Genomic DNA, 20,216 nt, shown 5'->3' on the forward strand with positions numbered 1-20,216 from the left:
CAGGCGCGTCCCGCCAACCCGCGCCCGGGCGGGCAGGGAGGAGCGGCGCGAGGGGCCAACTGCGGAGCGTCTTCCGGCGCCCGTGGAGGCTGCGAGGGTGGGACGCGGGGCGGAGCCGGAGTTTAGGAAGAGGAGGGGATGGCTGTCATCAATGAAGTCATATTCATAATCTAGTCCTCTCCCTCTGTTTCTGTACTCTGGGTGACTCAGAGGGAAGAGATTCAGCCAGCACACTCCTCGCGAGCAAGGTAAATATAACTTACAACTCCTTTCTCCTCTTTCCCCTCCCTCCGGCCTCCCGCTGTAGCCGCGGCACCAACCCCTCCCGCACCGCGCCGCCTTCGCCGGGGATTATTCATTATTATCCTAATTATTATTTATTGTGCATGCACGGAGACCAAAACAAACAGGCGGGCCAACCGCCACAACAAAAAGCCCGCCTCCTCCCCGCGGGCCTCAGGTGGAATGCTCTAACGACAGCTCCGGGCGGCCGTGGAAGAAACGGGAAAGTTTCAACTGAACCTTGCTGTTCTAATAATAACAGTAATAATTACTACTTCAAGAAGACAAGGGGGGAAATCCCAACAAACCACAGCCTTAACCCTGGGTAGGCAGTCAGCGAAGCACTGCCAACTCAAGGTTGCAACACAGACACTCGGCAAGGTTGCAATCCCCCCTTCCCCTTAAAGGAGGAGCGGGGTGCAAGAGGAGGAGAGGAGGGCTGGAGGACTGGGGAGGAGGATGGAATCGCGACAGTTCTTCCCGAGCAGGCTCCCCCGGAAGAGTTGGAAGAGAGCGGGAGAGGAGGGCGAGGAGCCCGGGCTGCCAGACAGGCGCCTGCGAACGAGGCTGCCATCAGCTTTCCCCGGATTTGTTTAAAGGGCTCGGGGTGCGGGGACACCCACGGATCTCCGCTGCAGAAACGCGAGCTGGTGCGCTGAGAAGGCGGCCGTCACCGCCGCGGGACCGGTGCGTGGCGGAACGGAGGTGTTACCTCCACTTTGCACGTTCCCTGTTCCCTCGGTGGGGATGGGGACACTGAGCCTTTAGGCGAAGGGGCTGCGCCCGGGGCTCTGCGGACTCTTCTGTCCCTGCTACCTGGTGACCGCTCTGGCTCAGGTGTTGAAGTTCGGTGTGTCCGGCTTGGGCCGCACCATTGGGAAGGGAGAGAGGAGGCCCCGAAGAAGGGAGGAGGTGCCCGCTGGGCTCAGTTACCCTGCCCTCCCCCACTCCGGGTTTGTTTTCTCTTGCTTTGCGGCTTGCCCTAGCTCCAGCCGCGGGCACCGCGGGATTGGGTCTCGGCGTTGGTTCCGTTGCTAGGGGTGCGCTGGGGTCAGGGAGAGCCGCAGCGGCTGCGGGCCGGGGCAGCCATGATCCGGATAATCCTCTCTGACCGACTGTCACTAACAGGACCCGCGCACTGGGGCAGCTGCGGCGGTGGCTTTCGCTGGAGAAGGGGAAGGGCTGCGGAGGGGAGGGAATAAGGCGGGTGGCAAAAGCAGGAGGCGGGGAGACTGGGTGGGAGCCTCCTCCCAACGATGACACGCACCCCTTCCTTCTCTCTTGCTTTCGAGTTTGCTTTATTCCCATCCCAACCTGGTTTATCCCTTCCTCTGCTCTCCCCCTCCATCCGGCTGTCTTCCCTCCTCCCTTTTGCGTTGCAAAACACGGCCATGCCATCTGCAAAGGTGTCGCGATGCACTTCCCCAAATAACCGGTCCGGCGCGCCAGCCCCTAAGCTAGGCGCCCTCCGGCTGCGAGGCGCTTACCAAGCCTAGTGGCCCGGGCGCCTTGTACCAGGCCTCGCAGTCTGGACCCGCTGCATTGCCCCGGGTGGGGTGCAGCAGTGGGGACTCTAAGGGGACACCCCGCGTCTTGGTCCCAGCACTCGGGTCGGTTTCCGGTACTCGCGGGGAAATCGCCTCCTGCCTGTGTCTACGCACTGGCCCCCACCTTCTCCGCCTGGATTGCATTATTATTTTTATCCGGATGGCCGTTTGCGGCCGATCCTGGTGAGCGCTGGGCTGACTGGACTGCTAGCGGGTGGGGGGTGGAGGGAAGTTGGACGTGGATCAGGCAGGAAAAAAAAGTTTGGCAAGGCAGCTAAGTAGGCTGGGGGGTGGTGGAGGGAGGGGGCAGCTGGCTCCCTCGTCTCGAGTCCCCGCGCCCCGGGGCCGGCGCGAGTGTGTCTGCGCGAGAGTGTGAGTGTGTTGTGCGCGCCGGGGCCAGTGCGTCGGTACACGGCGCTGGCAGCCGCTCCTGCCCGCGCCCTCTCCGGGAGCCCGGGCTGGACCAGTAACCCGGCGAGGTTTGGTGGCGGGGGCTGGTGGGGGTGGTGTGTGCGTGTGGCTGTGAGTGTGAGTGTGAGTGTGCGTGCGAGCGGCAGAGAATCAGGAAGTCACAGCGGCGAAGCGCACAGACATGTTTGATCGCCGTGACATGACGCGCGCGAGGGAGGAAGCCGCGGCGGCCGAGGCGGCGGTGGGGGCCGGGCCGCGGGCGCCGGAGCGGGCCTAGAGCCCCAGCGAGGAGAAACCCCTACCTGGTGCCTGCCGCGCCGCCACTGCAGGCAGGGTGAGCCCGGTGCCTCTTTTTGTTCCCAGTCCCCCAGGTAAGGAGTCTGCAGCGGTGTGGCCACCGCCACCCGCTGTGTGCGGAGCTTTCCAGTGTTTCCCCTGCCAGCCCCCTCCGGTCTCCCTGCTCGCTTTTCCTGCAAAGTCGGGCTAGCGGGAGGAACGGGCTCTTGGCCCTCCGATCGATTGCATGGAAAACTTTCCAGCGGGAGGCACCGTGAGGGGGAAGAAGGCCTCACTGGTGCTGTCGCTTGTCAGTTCTTTCTGCTCCAGGTCCAGAGAGTGGAGTCGCTGTGCCCTGGGGCTGTTGCACATTCAAACTTCGGGCCTAAACATGCCTCCAACTCTTGCAGCTTTTACTCCAGCAATAAATTAAATAACCAAAGTCATCCACTTGGCCTTGCCAGGCATGTGATTTTTTTTTTTTTTAGAGGGGGCAGACTTGGGAGTCAGGGGAGTGGGGGTGTTGTGCAGAATCCATTCCTCCTCTAATGCCTGCACCGGGTGTTATGTAATTGTAGAAGCACATGGGTGCAAAGAAGCCCACACTGGGCTTCTCCCCTCCTTTGTTTATGTAACTTTTGGGAGAGTTTTGAAAGGTTGTCGCCTTTCCACCCCCCCTCCCTAACCTGATGGGGGTTGGTCCTTTAGTAAAAGCAAAGCGACAAGGGTTAGCATTTTTTGGAAAGCTGTCATCTTTGTTTCCTGGTTATGTAGGTCTTATTCCTAAGTATGTGGAATGTTAGAGAGCCTAAGAAAGACAGTAAAGGTGCACGTTTGTCTACTGCTTTGAGTGGCTATTTTTAACGTTGGTCTATGACCAACAGCAGAATTAAATTTTAAATTTCCATTTTAAAGGACTTATTTGTTTCCACCTGGTTGTGCCATTCTCCTGTGAACAGAAAGATCGTTGCTTGCATGTTGAGTAGAAGAAAATTCCTGTCCAGCCACTAAAATTCAGAAACCACTGAGAGCTGTACAAAAAACCATGCCCCATTTATGTGTGTATATACTTACATATGCACATTCAAATACTTTCGATAATCATTTCCACCGGTTACTTAGGGGACCACTACTGCAGGCTAATACTGGTCTTGGTAGGTTTCCAGCCTACTTCTAGCACCCTGGTGAGGTGTTTAGAGGTGTGGCAGGTTTGAATTCTAGTTGGTGCATTGTTATGCAAATGGCACACTTTCTCTTTTAGGAATCTAATTGCCCTTTTATTCCCAGGGAGGTTTTTTTTTTTTTTTTTTTTTTTTTAAGCTAGCTGAGTAGTCAAATGTTTGCTACTGGAAAAAGGAGATTTGGAGATATCTGTCAGGTTCCAAAGATATTGATTAAAGTAAACCAAACAAAGAAAGTAAACTTGTAGGTCCATCTACTGGGTTGGAGGCCTTAGGTCCATCTACTGGGTTGGAGGCCTAAAAAATCTTTGCTAAAGATTTTTTTTTTTTTATGAATGAGGATTTGGGGTATCAGAATCCTTGAAAAAGGGGCAGAGGGGAAGGGATGCCTTGCCTTCAGTGCAGCCATTCTCTGGGAGTGACATCAGTTCCCTCCCAGCTTCAGCAGAGCTGCACTGTGGTGCTTCTCAGAAAATATTCACCACAAGAGTGTGTTCAAAGCAGTCTTAGATCTTTTCTTTTGTTCCTTTTTAAAGTGGTTTTTGAGCATTTCTTGTCAAGTTTCTTGAAAAGTGCTTTGACCAACACCTGAGGCTTGGAATTGACCAAAAAGAAGTGACTGCTTGCATGGCATTGTTAGTGCTTGAGTTCTGTTTAAAATAGTGTAACTAGAAAGTAACAGTTGGACAGATAGTTATTTTAAACTTTATTCCTTTAAGTTTAAGATAAATCATGCTATAGGCCAGTGTGAGAAAGTACATGCCATTTTTATTTGGGAGGTAATTGTGATGCGCCTTGTTTACTGAATATTTTGGCATTTCAGTGAAAGGCAGCAAGAGCATACAAGAGGAGATTTTCATACATTCTAACAGTGGTGCTATCTTTCAGGGTTTTGGCGGTGCCCCTCCCCCTGCAGAAATCCTCCCTTGTAAACAAGGCCTTTGTGAAACTCTCCTAGGTCAGCAGCTTTTTGATACTCCAGAGAAATGGTAAATCACTACTTATGACATCTTGACATGCTGCCATGAGAACAACTGAATTATCACAAATAAAATTCTAAGGCCATTCCCAGTGCAACAAGCCTCTGAGGGAGTGTTGTTGGTAGGACCCAATTTAACCACCAAAAGTTTTGATGCTTATTCTTTCCAGTCAAGATGCTTTTAAGAGTTCTTGGACAATGTGTTGCTTAACAGCAGTGGCCTTAGAAAATTATAAATGAGTCACATTTCTCTCCTGCAGTAGTTCTGGTGAACAGAGGAGAAATTCTCCCTTACTTTTTGGGAAAAAAATACTACATGTAGGGGCTACTTCTGATTTACTTTGTTTTACTACTTTTATATAAAAAGAATTATCTTCTAAATTGGTCCTTTTCCTTAAAATGTTTTCTGTAGGTTGCTTTTGACCAATAGGGGATGCTGAATTTTCTGTCATCTTTGCAACAGTTCATGTTATGGAACTTTATTCTCTAGCCAGTTAATAGAGTCATGGATCATTCCCTAAGTAGTTGGAAATAGAAAATACAGATGGTGGTAAGTCATTTGGTAGAGTATTCAGGAAGACCTGGGGTGTTTATTTTTTCTGCATAGAAACTTGTGACTTTATATTTACCAGGGGATATAGAACTCTAAAACTTAGTTCTTCCAGAGTCATGAAAGATAGCATATTTATTTGCCTAAGATATTTATCATCAAATTAAATGAGATCCTGTGATCTGGGTTTAGAAAAATTTACAACTTTGCTGCAGTTTATCACAGCTTTATCCCTCCCCCCCATATTAATATAGCATTTTTCCTTGAAAACAGCGAGGATATATTATAGAAAACTTGTGATTTATTTTTTAGAGAAAACATACAATAAATGCAAAAAGAGCTATTCAGGAACTAATAGCTGGGCCTTTTGAAAGTCTGATTAGCAACATTTAATTTTAATTATGAATGTGACTAGAAGAATACTTTTTGTTAAGGAATACAGGGGGTTTGGCTGGAAACTTTAATTATGTGGTACCTTTCTGTACTTGAGGATGTATAATAACGCTATGATGAAGCCTACTGTAAATTGTGGTGTTATGTCGGATACATGAGACTTTCAGAACATACAGACAGTCATAATTAGACTATATGCCTATGAGAGATAAACTATCAATATTCTATTGTGGTTTTAGGTACATTAACATCATCATTCTTATTCCATTGTATCATTTGCTTTTATGCAAGCTCTCATGCTTTAGAAAGTTTAGAGATGTATATGATTTAAATATGGGGTAAACTGATTAAAGGAATACATAGAAGTTGAAATAACATTAAACTTTTTTAAAAATTAAATAAAAATTTTTTAACTCCCCTTCCTTTTCTTTGAACTGAACTTAGCGTTTGGGAGTAAAAACTACTTAAAAATAGAATAATAAAAAAAATCTCTAACCAAAAAGTTATCAGAATGCTTTTTTTAGAGCTCAGTAGTGGTCCAAAGGGAGTTCTTTATCAGTCTGTATTTAGGGTGTTTTTGTTGATTAGGATGACTGTATAATATTTCTTTGATCTATTTGATGTTGTATATGCCAGTGTTTACCTTCCCACTGGGAGGTAAGTCATTGACCTTGCAAATTGAATGTCCATAAAGAAAACCTTCTTCATCTCCCCCTTGTGCTTTGTTCAACTGGGCAGGTGCTAGTTTTGCAAGTATTTACAGCTTCTTTGTACTGCTTTGCAGTAGTGCAGTATTCCTACATGTATTAAAAGCCTATTAAAAATAGGATTGCCGGGCCCTCCCTGGTGGCGTAGCGGATTAAAGCACAGCACTGAGAATCTAAAGCCGCCTCCTCATGAGTTCGATTCCCGCCTGCCCCGGAGGTGACCACATGGCGCGGCAGACCTCTCCTGACCCGCCCGCTGCTCCCCTAGGCAGTGTACTTCATAGATCTGCCTGTTCTGCTCCCCACTCTGTCTCTGGTGAATCCTCTCGCCGCCCCTGAGCCTCTGGCCTGTACCCCAGTTCTGTATGCACAGATAAATAAATCTTTAAAAAAAAAAAATAGGATTGCCCCGGTCCTCCCTGGTGGCACAGCAAGTTAAAGCACTACACTAAGAAGCTAAAGCCACTTCAGCATGAGTTCAAACCCCGCCTGCCCCAGAGGTGACCACATGGCACAGCAGACCTCTCTTGGCTCGCCCGCTGCTCCCCTCAGTAGTGTTCTTTGTCCGTCAGTCTGTTCTGCTTCTTCCCACTCTCTGGTGAATCCTCTCACTGTCCCTGCACCTCTGGCCTGTACCCCAGTTCTGTATGCATAAATATAGAAATCTTTAAAAAAAAAGATTGCCCCAGATTCCCTAAAAATTATTTACAATCGTGAACTTAAGTGTTTTTGAGAAATGCACATGAACATTAAAATATATGAATGGTAAATAGTCAGCTACTGGAACGACACAGGGAAGCTCTGCCAGAGGTTAGGTTTGCAGCAGGAGAGGCAATGGTAGGTGTGGGTGACTGGCTGGCTGACTACCCTGGATCAGATGGGGGAGCTAGCCTGAGCTATCTGTGAGGAGGCCATTGTATTAGTTTTGACTTGTTTGCCCTGAAGCACGGGGTTCTAGTGGGGAAGAATTTTTGGAAGATAAAGATAAGGATGGATAGAAAAACATGTTATCTAGGCTAAAGCTCTACTATGGGTCACTAACTTGCATATGTAATACATTGTGGAGGCTCCTCTTCCTGAAACTTGAGCAGGGAAATGCACTACCAAAGCAATACTTTAAATTTATCAGAATTCAAGTTCATAGTGGGAATCAAAGCTGTTAGAAGGCTCTTTATGATAGCTCATAAGGTGTTTTCACACCTAATATTTGATTTGATTTATGTCAAAATTGAGGTGGTAGCTGGCCAATATGAACCTGAAACTCAAAGAAGTCAAAATAACTATGATGATCTTACTAAAAAGAAGTCATATTAATGTCACAAATGGCTTTTATCCATTTGTATTTCAGTAAAAGGGTAGGATTCCTTCTTAGATTTTTGTTGTTACCAGGAAAGACTAGAGGGGCAAAGCAGGGGTGGGGCAAAGCCCCTCCCCCCTCCGTTCTAGCTTCAGTCAGCGCAAACTGGGCAGGTGGTGCTGCTGAGCCGTGGCGTGGCGTGTCACCAGGGGAGAAAGGTATGTAAGTGTCTTTGTCAAACTCTCCTGATGTTCAGCATAGGAATGAGATGGTCTTAACAGGCCAGAGAAGAAAGCGACTATCATTGATTCTGATCAGCACCCTGAGTGAGCTTGCCTTGCAAAAGGGCCTACCAGCATCTGGGCAGTCTGGGCAGATGTGGGAATCCAGAGGAGATACAGCTTTTCAGAGTGCCAGACTTTGAAAATAACTTTTGCTGGTTTGGTTTGGCTTTGACTCACTGCCTAAGACTGGTTTGGATCCAGCAGAATCTTAGAAATAATAGCCATGATTACCTTTACAACTACTGGGTGGGAGGCCTGAGAGAGTGAGCTGATCAGCTCCTTTACTACTTTGAAGAGGGTTTTCTAGTCTTCTAGGTTTTCTCATAAACACTCCTTTAAAAAGAAAAAAAAACCTTCTCTTAGTGGGGAACATTGTCCTCATGAAGGAGGCCATCGAATTGCATCACAGGTGGACTGTTTAAAGAAGGCCGCTAGTGGTGCCCACAGGGTGATAGGGTGCAGGGCTGGTTCCTGTTGAGGCAGAGCCTGGGCTCACAGGGCACTAATTAGCCACCCTGAGTATTGCTGTCTTCTGTCATGCTTGGGGCTGCCTCAGAGCCTTCTCCGGGCCCTCTCCAGGGAGGACAGTCCCACTGCAGTTTATTTAAAGTGAGGGCAGCTGCTTCCATCCTAATTTATTTCCTTAACTAAATGAAGAAGATTTGCAGAAGCCCAACACACACACACACACACACACACACACACACACACACAGAAAAAGTTAACCCCACTACTCTTTAAAACAGATTTTTGACTTTGAATGGTAAACTCAAGAAGCATAATTTTTCATGGTCTTTTAAAATGTTGTTGTTGTTCTGCACTATATAATGTGAACTTTAGCCCAGTGAAGTTTTTTGTTGGCTTGGTTTTGATTTTTAAATCTGTGGCACCAATCATAGTGTGCACTGTTTTAAATTTGCATGTCTCCGACCAAGAGGAAGGACTGTGGTTGTGTCTTGCCACCTATGGGGGCAACTTTGACTTCCAAAGGAAAAACAAGGAACAGTGGGCAATTTATTTCCTTTATCTTCGCTGCTGTTCTTGCTCTTTCTGCACTCCCCCAGGAAGCATAGCAGTGCCTGTGTTTGTTCCAGTTCTGGAGATGTTACTTCTGGTGGGAAAATTATCAGTTCATTTGTAGAAAAAGCTACATGGAAAACAAGAAGTCCTTCAGGTCAAGTGGGACTTGCTGAACCAGCAAACAGACATAAAAAGCACCCTTATCTGAGCTATCTCTTTAAGTCTTACAGTTCTCTGGTAACAGCTGAAAACTTTTAAAAGGCTGTGTTGTTCTTAGAGATGTGGACTGAGCCCAGTTTTTATTTCTAGCACTCTGCCTTTGACCTGCACCCCAAAGTCTTTCTGTGAATGCTGCAATGATAAAAATCTGCTGGAGATCCAGGATTTCCCCACTGCTTCCTTACTATGTTTGGTGAAGAGTTATTTAAGAGGTGTCCAGTCAAAGTGGCTGAACGTCCCCACACTCTGCCCATGACTAGAAAACAAAACTTTCTAGGGAGCATGTCTTTCTTTATTACACTTCAGCGGAGGTGACAGGCCACCTTCTTCATCAAGCGCCCCCTTAATTCCCTGCTCTCCCCTGGACACAGTAATTTCCCCCTCCTGTGTTACAGGAGCTTCCAATTTTTTGCTTTGGCTGCTAAAAGGGCTTCTCACTTCGCAGGTAGGGGATCGCAGGTAGGGGATCGCAGGTAGGGGAAGTCCCACGTCCCTGTCAGACTTGCAGAGCTTCTGGTCATTAGTGGTCATGGAGGATTGTTGGCGCAGTGGGAGGTGATGCATACACAGCACTGTTGGATTCCTTTGATAGCCATGTCTCCTAGGGCCGCCTCTTTATGTCTCTGTGCCTTCAGTAATTCATATACAGTCACAGCTGAATCTTGATCTTCGCAGAATATCTCCCATTGTCATTTCTCTCCATTGTCTCAACTTCATCTCTGTGTCCTCCTCTTTCCACTCCTGTGCATTGTTGTTCCTATTGGTGAGCTGTTTCCCATCCGACCATAGGTTGCCTTCCCTCGGCTCCATATTGTGCAGGGAGTAGTTTTTTGTTTTTGTTTTGTTTTGTTTTGTTTTGTTTTTTAAGCTGTGATTTGGGGCAAGCTATGGGGTCCCTCTTGCCCCCTTCTTTCAAATGCAGATGTGACAGAAGGACCTCTCCATGCAAGTCACTGAGGTTATGAAGTGCATGTGGTTGTGTTTTATGTACCACTGCAGTGGGGCGTGGGGTGGGTCTTTGGTATTTATGTAGATAGTAGTAAGACAAGAAAGTATCCATTTTGTCGTAGTTGTCATGGTTGGGCCAGTGACTCATGGCACCAAGAAGTTGATGGGCAGATGGGCCTGCTGAGTTTCAGCTCAGGAGATAGGAGATGTCTTCCTGAGGGTGGAGAGAAGATGTCTATGGGAGCTGGTATTATGGGAAGCTCTAGAGACTTTTATTTTTAAAAAGATACTTTCCAGTTAATGGCAGGAACATCAATATGAAAGAAAAAAAAAAGTTGAAGACAGGGTGTACTGCTGGAAAATTCTTGGCCAAGAACACAGTGGCCTGGCCCTCAGGGAGTGCTGGTCTGAGGTATGGGGAAGCTTTATGGGGGAGGAGAGGAGAGTAGCAATACAAATTCTGGGGACTCTGCAGAGCCTGTTACACCCTCCCTGCCATCCCCAACCCCCACCACATACGACACATTTTCTTCATTATACCAGCCACATAACTGTGGAACAGACCATTCTTTCTTTAACAATATAAAACTCCCCTTCCTTTCCCCTCCCTTCCCCCAAGACGAAATAAAAGTAGATTTTGAATGTTATCTTGTAGACAGACCTAATAGTACTTGATCTGGTGTTCTGACCCCCTCTCATCCCCCTCATCCCTACCATGCCTCCCACCACCACACCAGCCCCATCATTTCATTACTGCTTTGAGGAAGAAGAAAGGATTCCTAGGGTTCAGCAGGACTGCTTCAAGGAGAAGCTGAATTGGTTGTCAGTCCACTTTAAACCTTACCCCTGATAACACAGTAATAATGGGAACCAGTCCTGGCAACTTGAGCTTGTTTGTAATTTACACCCCCAAGTTGTTTTACACTGTGGGAAAGTGTAGTGCTAGACACGAGCTATATGATAAGGTTGCCAGGAGAAGTGAGGCAAGAATAGAAGACCAGGACTGTGGCCCATCTTTGACAGGTCTTCCTCTTCCACCTGCGAGGGTGGTGGAAGCAAGACGTGTACCTTGGCATGGCCCAGTTTCTGCTGTGGAGGTTCACAGCACCACACGTGGGATCGGAGGGAATCTATCTATGAGCTCTTCCTAGTCGTAGGTAGAGAGAGGGAGGGGCCTCCAGATACACCTACTGCAAGCCCGGAGGAAGCTGAGAGATCCTGGAGGAAAAGCCCTTTGTCCAGAACCCCACAGTTGAGTGGTGCCCCTCAGACGAACCCAGATCTCTAGACTCCCACTCAGAAGCCAGCGAGTATCACATTCAAGTCATATGATAGCTCCCATTCCTGCCATTCATTGGCTGTGGAGCATGAGGCAGGTTTCCCAGTTGTTAGGCTCTGCTATTTCTTGGAGCTGGATTCTCATTTGTTAATCTATGCTGTCTATCATCACACATTCACCGAGTTCATGCACCTGAAAGTTCTCTTATTAAAAAGTTTCCTTCACGTTCCTGTAGTTTCAATTTCCCTTCTTGTGTTTTTCCCTTGAAGACATTTTCAGTAGTTTCCTTGAATGAAAAATGAGGAGCATTTTTATGGAACTGGTTTTAAGTAATGATGACATGCGAGGAGTCCTCGGGTCACGTAGGAGAAAGTAGTATTATGGGATAACAGATATTAAAATATAAAAATAAAAAGTGTGATCACCAGAGTAAGTATTTGTATCTTCATTGTTCTGACTTGTCTATTATCGTGATAGCGTACTGAAGCCAACTTCAAGGTAAACCATAACAGGAAGTTAGCAATTTCCTTTTATTCACTAAGAAATAAAGGGGTATATTAGTTTGCTGATATACATGAAAGAACATTATAACTTGTAGTACCCCTGAATGACGTCAGCTTCCTAAATTTAAAATGCTGACTGAACGTGTGTTTGTGTGTGTGTGTTTGTGTGTGTGAGGGGGTGGAACACAAAGGGAAAAAGTTACTTCCGCCTGCTTTGTTAATCACAAAGAATAAATAATAACATTTGGCTCTCTAGTGAATCCAAGGCTATAATTCACCCACCAAGTTTCTCTGTTGTTTTAGAAATCGCTTGAATTGGATTCTCTCAGTACCACCATGTATCAACAAAACAGTTTGAGAGATCTGCTGCTTATAATCACTCCAAAGGAGCCATTCATCTCTTTTTGTATTAGCCCATTGACCGGATAGCCCAAATTCTTGGCTATACTTTTTTTAAGGTTTCTTTCTGAGAACTCTACCTAAACACTGATTATTCTGAAATTTTATTCATAGAATCAGTGGTTCTATGAATAGTTGTCCATAAAGTCTTGTTCACAGTTTATTGAGATCTTTAGACATGCTGGTTAGAGGTGTGGTCTCTAGGAGTGAAGAGCCTACCCTATGGCTCTCATCTTCCAGAGATCCAGATAGAAGATATTCCAGAGATTCAGCGAGAAGTTATTCTAGAAAAATCAGCAAGAAGTGACTGTGGGTAACTAATTTGACTTTTGTATATTCCGTTTAACCTCTCATTGGTGGGCTATGGAAGAGTTCTCCTTTAGATGTTTGGTCCTGAAGTTTTTTTTTAATTCCATCCCTGCCATTAAGCACTAAGGAAGCAAATTACTTAGGATATTTCATTCTGTATTTTGTGAGGTTGGCAGCAGAAAAAAAGTTCTTGTGTATCACAGGTGTGTGCCTCCAGGTGACTTGATATATAACAGTTTCTCTCACCATGGATATTCAGCTGTCTTGCTCTGGGATCTTTGAATTCCATCAGAATTTGGAAAGTATCCTATTTACTCATTTTGGCTTATATCCAAGGCACAGTTGTCCCTTTCCCATGAGGCAGTTCCCCAATAGGGATCCCAGAAGTCGAGGAGCATGAGTGATGGAATATTTCTTTGTTGGAATAAGAAAACCATATTTTCACTTATGTCTAACTAAGATGGGCCACATCTAATGGTCATGGGTGATTAACAGGGGGAGGGGAGGAGATGATAATCTTGAACTAAAGAGAAGCCACTTTTTTAATATGTGCCTTTCTCACTGGTGTGAGATGGTATCTCATTGTGCTTTTGATTTGCATCTCCCTGGTTACGAGAGATGTTGAACATTTTTTTCATATGCCTATGGATCATTTGCATTTCCTCTTTGGAAAAGTGTCTTTTTAGTTCTTCTGTCCATTTTTTGATTGGGTTGTTTACTTTGCTTTTGTTGAGTTTCGCCATCTCTTTTTGGACCTTTGTGATCAGTCCCTTATCATTAGTGTTCAAAATTTTCTCCCCACCAGTGGGGTTTCTCTTTGTTTTGGTTGTTGTCTCTTTTGCTGTACAGAAACTCTTTAATTTGATGTCGTCCCAGCTGTTTACCTTTTCCTTCACTATCTTTGCTTTGGGTTATGTGTCTTTAAAACAACTAGCAACTGGGCTCTCCCTGGTGGTACAATGGGTTAAAGCACCACACTATGAAGCTCTCAAAAGCCACCACAGCACAAGTTCCATCCCCAGTCAGGGAGCTGACACACATGGTGTGGCAGACCTCTTCTGACCCACCCGCTGCTCCCCTCAGAAGTGTATTTCAGTAGATCTGACTGTTCTGTTCCCCACTCTGTCTCTGGTGAATCCTCTCACCCCATCACACCTCTTGGCCTGTACCCCAGTTCTGTAAGTGTAAATAAATATATCTTAAAAAAAATAGCAACAACAAATGTTGGCAGAGATTGGAGAAAAGGAACTCTCCTTCACTGCTGGTGGGATTGCAAAATGACCCAAATACTATGGAAAGCTGTTTGGAGGTTCCTCAAAACGCTATAAATGGAGCTTCCATATGACCCAGCATTTCCACTCTTTGGTATTTACCAAAAGGACACCTGCACCCCAAAGTTTATTGCAGCATTATTTACAATAGGTGACCTACAGAAACAACCCAGATACCAAAAATAGATGATGGGGGCAAGAAGATGTGGTACATATGCACAATGGAATATTACTCAGCAGTCAAAAAATTTAAACTCATGCTATTCACAGCAACATGAATGGAACTGGATGGGATCATGCTTAGTGAAATAAGCCAGGAAGAAAAAGAAAAATACTGGATAGTTTCACTCTTAAGAGAGGATCCAAATAGGGGATCAGGAGAAGAAAAAGAAATTAAATATCAAAATCAACAGGCAACCAGAAAGGAGAGATAGTGTGCAGTGAGGAAGAAGGGAGTAGGATCAAAACAGGGGTGGTTAGAGCACAAAGCTGGTGGTGATGGTGCGCGGGTGGACTGGTGGTGGGAATTCCGTGGAGACTGTAACCGAGATGACAAAGCACACATTGTACAAAAATGGAAAATGATGTAAAAGATGTACATAATTATAATTGTAAAAAGAATCCCTGGCCACACTGTTCAGGTAGCTTGAACATTACCAGCTTTTAGAAGGAACACAGCTCAAACTGTCCCTTCAGATCACTTCTGGTACAGTGAAGGTACTAGGAAAACATCATTCTAAGTAAGAGTGACCATTGTGCCGTACACAGAGCTGTGATTTTGACAAGTACTGTTGTCAGTCCCAGAAGAAGAAACACGATTTAACTTTGCCAGTAACTTGGTGCCTCACCTTCCTCATGCAAGTCTATCGGCTCCATTTTTTTCAATACCGCAGATAATTGTGAGCATTTTTAGCAGTCACAATTTTTTTTGCTTAAGGCATGTACATTGTTTTATTAGATAGTGCTACCGCACACCAAATAGCATTAATGTAACTATTTATATGCACTGGAAAAACAAAAAGTTTGTGTTGTTCACTATGTTTTGATGTTCATTTTATTTCTGTGGTCTGAAACATAAACCATGAACTCTAATATAGTACAGGGATAACAAACAGTTCATGGATACTTAAAACCATATCTGTCTCAATCCCATAACCTCTGCTTTTTCCATGATTGGAACTGCTCTTTGATTTTAATTTATGAAATTGTACTTTCCCCTCTCTCTTTTTTGTTTTTTAAAGATTTATTTATTCATACAGAACTGGGGTACAGGCCAGAGATGTAGAGGGTGATAGGATTCACTAGAGAGAGAGTGGGGAGCAGAACAGGCAGATCGACGAAGTACACTGCTGAGGGGAGCAGCTGTCGGGTCAGGAGAGGTCTGCTGCGCCATGTGGTCACCTCTGGGCCAGGCGGGAATCGAACTCATGTGGAAATGGGTTTAGCTTCTTAATTGTGCTTTAACCCGTTGCACCACCAGGGACGACCTCCCCTCTCTTTTATTACTTAGAATTTTTTGTGAAGCTTTGGTGGGTCTTGATTGGCTACTTTTAAAACTGGTATTATATTTTAAAGACTTTGGGGTGGGGAGTTAATAACTTATAAGGTACCCAAGCCAGTAAGGAATGGAGAGCATCTGTTGATTTCAGTAATAAATTTCAAACTTGTTTAGAATTGTGCTTACATGCTAAACTTAGTTTCTCCAGTGAATTTTTTGTTTGTTTTTTTTTTTGTTTGTTTGTTTTTTGCATCTCAGATGATTTATATCTTCTGTGGGGAATCATTTAGATTTTTTTTTTTCATTGAAACAAGAGGTCTTCATAAAGACTAGGGCAGATGGATATATTACATCTGGCCTGGACAGGGCAGTTCTGTTTGATGTTTATTACAGAAATGGCACCATCAGATACTAACAACTGTTTTATTCTGATCTTAGCATCATGTTTAAGACATTTCTTTCTCTTTTCTTCTTTCCATCTTAGTGCCCCTACACTGACTGGCAGAGATTGGAGTAGATGTCCACTCCCACAGACCCTGGTGCGATGCCCCACCCAGGGCCTTCGCCAGGGCCGGGACCCTCCCCTGGACCAATTCTGGGACCTAGTCCAGGGCCAGGCCCATCCCCAGGTTCTGTCCACAGCATGATGGGACCAAGTCCTGGACCTCCAAGCGTCTCACACCCTATGCCAACGATGGGATCTGCTGAATTCCCACAGGAAGGCATGCATCAGATGCATAAGGTAGGGTGTTGTTCTCCCCTCCTGAGGGGTGGAAGACTCCTGTTCCTGATAACCCCTATCTATTTTGTACATTGTTAACAAGGGAATCAAGCTAGGACTTTGTCTTACCTTGTATGTTATTGAAAAGACACATCCTCAGGCTCTCTTATGTTACAGATATTGTCCCAGTCAGGAAGGTCAGAAACTTGGTTAAAAAAAAAAAAATGCTACCTAGAGTAGGCATTTCTGAATTAGAGTCTGTGAGTTGTGGGTTCTAGGTATATTGGCTTGGTGAATAAATATATGGTAAATAAGTTGATTTTTTTTTCTTCCTGGCTATAAGTGGTAAGATACTTAAATCATACACAAATGAACATATTAAAACTTACCTCTCTTAAAAATGTTACTTATTAAAGATCCTAAAGAGCAAAAGGAAAATCAGTCCCTTTTTTTTTTTTTAGAAGGCTTTATTGAAATAAGATACTTTCTAGGGAAGTCCTGAAATGTACTTTCCTGCCTCTCCATGAATTGGCTTTATTCTGCTTTTGGAAGAGGGCTCTGATTTTGCAGAGCTCAAGTCTAGTTGTTTGTTTTCAAACTAAAGTGTTAATAGCCGTTGATGTAGGAGAATTGGATTGTCATCAGGACGATCATATTCATGTGATGTGTGCATTAAGACTTCTGGGAGGTGCAAGAAAGGGAGAATAGTCTTGTGAGAAAATAAAGAAGAGCATGTGAGTACTATGCACTTTTGCTCACTGCTTAAAGCTGATAAGTGCAGAAAATGCATGAGGCCATTGCCCATTACCTGAAGGTTCTGTCTGATGGGACTAGTAGGGATTTGACATCCTTTGCGGACATCATCACAGCTAGATAAGGGTGTGTGGTAGGGATGCCTTTTGGAACAGAGTCGGCACAGTCACATTTGGTTTAAAACAAATATAAACCTAACAGAAAAAAACAAATCTTTCTTCTCATTGTGTAGGGCTTTAGGCCACTTTTAGAATAAGACCTGAAAGCCTAGAAGGGAAGATTCTGTTTTTACAAAGGGTATTTGATGCGTTTCAAATCAGGAAAGCAATAGGTGTTTATTTTATAAAGCACAGCCACATTGAGTTAATTAAATTAAATGGTTAATCCTGATTCACCTCAGGAACAGCTTATGATATGTGCTTTTCACACCTTGCTTTTCCCCACACTCAGTGAAAATACACGTGAGCACTGGCAGCATGTACACGTGTCATGTGGACAGTTTTTTTCTTTTATCATAATAGCATCATATTGTCACTATTAATTACTCCATATCGTCCTCTGCTCGCTTAACAATATGCTGTAGATACTGCTATCATATGCCTCAACTTTCTTCCCCCTTTTTTGTGTTTTTGAACCCAGTATTAAACTTGTCAGGTAGCGAAAGAAATAAAGTTGCTTGTTTTCCTTACACTTCTAAGAAGAGATACTCACTCTACTGCCATATTGAAGTGATTAAATTGTCTTGTGTTTATATTAAGTTAATAGGGGAACTATGTTATAGATCTGATCCGTCACTTGTCAAACTTAGGCCAAGTGGGTGAAATAATTTCCAAATGGTCTGAGAATATCTCACCTTCACAATGAACGATGAAAACGGGAAGAAATATTTAGCTAACCTTTTTTTATTTAGGTATTTACAAGTTCAATCTGGCAGTGAGTGTGGGTCAGTGGTATGTTCTTGATCTGGTTTCTCCTCAGTGATAATTATCCCGTTTGTTTTGTTACTAGCGTCAGTGTCACGTTTTCTCACATTCCCTATCCCCATCCATGTTCTTCTTTGTTTTCTGTTGTCCTTCTCCTGCGAGCCTTGTATCTTCCTTGCCATCCTGCTTTTCCTGAAGCCCAGCCCCTCCTGCCCATCCCTGCGTGAGGACATGGGAAGTGCCTGGAGTTCACACCTGCTGGCCAGATGCCTTCACTTCCTGAGATTCTTTTTATAGGCAGCTTTATTCCTTGTCTGTCTCATTCTTCTCCCTCTGAGCTTCAGCTTTTTGCTTTTCAACATTACTAGAAATAAGCAAACAAGTGGCCTAAATACATCTGCTGTGTTGCTTTGATTTCCTCTCTATTATTACTATTTAACAGACTCGGAGACACTCTTTATACCAAATTCTTCCCATTTTTCTTCTGAACATCCTCTTTATGGTAAATTTTGCCTCTTTTCAAGTGCATGCTTTTGACTCTGCAGAAATTAACTTTCCTTTCTCCAAAACTGCAAACACTCATACTTTCGTGCTTGAAGTCATTTGGTTTTTATAAACTCCTGGAAATATTCCTTTCAGGCTGTTGTGAAAATTGCTATTCCATTTTGGAGAGGAATAGACTTTTTCTTTGTCAAACACATGCTCCGTTGCCCGATCCTGGATTGGATTAATGTCAATTCAATAGCTATTTATTGTGTTTCTGTTGTGTTCTAGGCCTTGAGTTGGGTTTCAATCCTGTGTTCCTTATTATTTTTTTTTTCTGAACTATGAATTTAACCTTTTTCAGTTGTCATCCCTCTGTGGTACAACATCATCTATTTCATCCTCCTCCCTTTCAGTATTCTCCCCCAGTCACTGCTGTACCCTGTCTGTTCTTCTTTTCCCAACTGTCATGGAACTTTCTGATGTCAAGTTTTTAAACTTTCCTTAATTCCTTCCCATTTGATGTAGAAAAAATATTCCCAAAGAATAGGTCATCAGAGATATTTCATACAGTCTTCCATCAGACTTTGGCTAGACTTCAGCACACAATAGGCTTTAAGATTGACTTCACAGAGTATGGAAAAATAGCTTATATTTCTCCACCTGTGAGCAAGACATCATTTTTCTTTGCAGGTTTTGGCTTTACAAACAAAAAGTCTCAACTGTTTGAAGCTGTAACTTTTGACTTACAGAGTTTTGTTAATCCAATTCGGGTAGTCTTTTTTTCTTTTCCTTACCTATAAATCTGTGTATCCTACAATAGTATATTTAATATAGGTATAACACCTATTAAGTGGCATGGGTAATAGATGATTATTCATTTCCACACTTTTGAAGACTTTAAAGATGGCTTTTAAAACTCCAAGATAAACATAATGGACTTTAAAGAGATGTCTGACTGATGTCCTTTAAATGTTTCAGCCCATCGATGGGATGCATGACAAGGGGATTGTAGAAGACATCCACTGTGGGTCCATGAAGGGCACCGGTATGCGACCCCCTCACCCAGGCATGGGCCCCCCTCAGAGTCCCATGGATCAACACAGCCAAGGTTTGTGTCTGCTGCATATCTCATTTTGGCTACAATCATATGTAGTCTTTCTTCTCTTCTGTGGATTAAGGTAGCTATGCATTCCAAAGGACACAACCTGAGGGAGATTGAATCCAACAGGTTTCTTTTTCCTGGAGAAATTTCTCCCCACTGATGGATCAGTACAACTTTGTGATTTATATGGGTGACTTTATTACCAGATTCCTAGTAATTTTACTAGCCAGCATGTACCCAAGAATCCTGCGAAGTGCTTTATGTACTTTAGGGGGAATCTCTATCGTGCTCTGATAGGTAAATTACATCACCCCCAGCTTTATAGGTGGGGAAGTTAAAGTTCCAAGAACTTACTTTGTTTTCCTAAGTTTACACATCCACTAAGTGGGAAGACCAGTCGGAGACTCCAGGTTGTCCTCCCAAAGACAGAACAGATGAAAATAAGATGAGCCTCTACATCCCTGAATTGCAAGCCCATGCAGTACCTGTAAGGAGGCTTCTTTCTGGCACTGGAATCCCGTCATTGCTGGTGGTGGCTGCATTTGTGTCCTAGGGCTGCTATGACATATCACAAAAACTGAGCGACTTAACATAAGATAATTATTCTTTCACAGTTCTGGAGGCTAAAAGTTTGAAGTCAAAGAGTTGACAGTGCCATGCTCCTTCAGAGTCTTTAGCGAGAACCTTTCCTAGCCTCTTCCCAGCACCTGGTGATTACCAGCCATCCTTGCAGCTGTATCTCTGTCTTGGCTCCCTATGGCATTTACCCCGTGCGTCTGTCTCTGTGTCCAGATTTCCCAGTGCTTAAAAGGACACTGTCATTGGATTAGGGCCTGCACTAATCTAGTATGACCTCATCTTAATTTAATTTATTCTGA

General features: G+C 44.3%; 1 protein-coding gene across 1 annotated transcript in view; it reads left to right on the forward strand.

Moving 5' to 3' along the window:
* The first annotated feature begins 128 nt into the window (after positions 1-128).
* SMARCA2 (SWI/SNF related, matrix associated, actin dependent regulator of chromatin, subfamily a, member 2) overlaps positions 129-20,216 on the forward strand; it is a 167,259-nt gene continuing 147,171 nt past the window's right edge. The window contains exons 1-3 of the mRNA XM_004677627.2: positions 129-248; positions 15,838-16,095; positions 19,215-19,344. Coding sequence (XP_004677684.1) covers positions 15,871-16,095; positions 19,215-19,344 — 355 coding nt within the window. The 5' untranslated portion in view covers positions 129-248; positions 15,838-15,870. The remainder of the gene's footprint in view (positions 249-15,837; positions 16,096-19,214; positions 19,345-20,216) is intronic.

Source organism: Condylura cristata, unplaced genomic scaffold (genome assembly GCF_000260355.1).
Source record: "Condylura cristata isolate star-nosed mole 26May11 unplaced genomic scaffold, ConCri1.0 scaffold00006, whole genome shotgun sequence".
NCBI classification, from domain to species: Eukaryota; Metazoa; Chordata; class Mammalia; order Eulipotyphla; family Talpidae; genus Condylura; species Condylura cristata.